Below are 1,182 nucleotides of genomic sequence, written 5' to 3'. Positions count from 1 at the left end.
TTTTTTGCTCTGTCACTACTAACTTTACCTTTGCAATCATATTCCCTATCGCACTCGCGTAAACTCAGCTTTACACAAAGTCCTGATTTGCATATAACCTTGAGAGCCACGGCGTGGCTGCGAGGACGTACCTGCGCTGCGTTTGCGGAGTGCCTGAAGCTCGTTGTAAAACAGAGGCCCATAGATGTCCCCAACGAGCGAGCAGAAGTCCTGAAGGGAGTACTGCTGAAGGAGGTTGCCCGAGGTGTTCCTGAAGGCCCACAGGTCGACGGTGGTCTGGTCCAGGCCCTGGCGACGACACACGCTGCCGGCCCAGTCCACGCATTCCTGAGGAAAAGGGTGCTTTAGTCTAACGTAGAAAACATTAGCGTGGGAATGAGATTATGAGAAAAATATGTAACAAATATGTAAGGAGAAAAATATGTAGGAGCTTAAAATAACCGCTCTTATCAAAGGGGAAATCACAAACTACTGAGGCTACCGCTCAGCTCTGCTTGTTGCCAACTTACCTCGCCCCGCCATTCGTGAATCTCCATCTTGGAGAAGGCTTCCATCTCCTCAAAGAGGCTTTTCTGTGAATGCTTGGCACCGGAGGAGTAAGTTTCCATGTTGCTGAGGTAGGTTTCGCACAGAGTGTCGATGGACTCGGAGGCGCCGAAGAGCGGCTCCTCCAGGCTGAAGGAAGCGTTTAAGTCTTCGTAACTGTAAGACTCCATCTTGTTTTGCGAGAAGAGACGACGAAATAAAATATCCACACACGTCACACACGTAGTCTTATTGGTTTAATTTCCCCTCGTGCCGATGGAACGGAGGCAAAGAGTGCAATCAAGAAAGCTCGGCGAGGAGGAAGAAATATCGACACATCCACTTCGCTGGCGGAGGTGTGGCGGACTGAGGCTTCCAACGAGCAACCGCCATTTTAAACTAGCACGCTAGCTGGCGGAGGGGAAATCTGTGACGTCAGTAGCATCGCATCTTCCTATTTGCTCACGTCACGTCAGTCTCCTTCGCGTGAGAACCACTTCATAACTACAGCTCAAAAGGAGTACCAGGTGACCTACGGACCCTGTTACGTCGTACTTAGACCGCAGAGCTAATGTGCAACTTAGAACATCTGTCCACGTGCTGGCAGGAATCACTGCTCCCACGCGAGGCACCTGTTGCTGCTCTACAGGTTGCGCT

The 1,182-nt window shown here is 50.8% G+C and overlaps 1 protein-coding gene across 1 annotated transcript in view; it reads right to left on the bottom strand.

Annotated features, from left to right (window-relative positions):
• The window catches only part of LOC119586702 (ETS homologous factor-like), a 3,904-nt gene extending 3,026 nt beyond the window's left edge, over window positions 1-878 (bottom strand). Inside the window, exons 1-2 of the mRNA XM_037935433.1 lie at window positions 510-878; window positions 132-327 (exon numbers count right to left, since the gene is read on the bottom strand). Coding sequence (XP_037791361.1) covers window positions 132-327; window positions 510-716 — 403 coding nt within the window. The 5' untranslated portion in view covers window positions 717-878. The remainder of the gene's footprint in view (window positions 1-131; window positions 328-509) is intronic.
• Between the last annotated feature and the right edge of the window lie 304 nt (window positions 879-1,182).

The sequence above is a fragment of the Penaeus monodon genome, chromosome 21 (genome assembly GCF_015228065.2).
Source record: "Penaeus monodon isolate SGIC_2016 chromosome 21, NSTDA_Pmon_1, whole genome shotgun sequence".
In the NCBI taxonomy this organism is placed as follows: Eukaryota; Metazoa; Arthropoda; class Malacostraca; order Decapoda; family Penaeidae; genus Penaeus; species Penaeus monodon.
The sequence above is the reverse complement of the archived record's forward strand: the minus strand, read 5'-3'. Positions and strand labels throughout refer to the sequence as shown.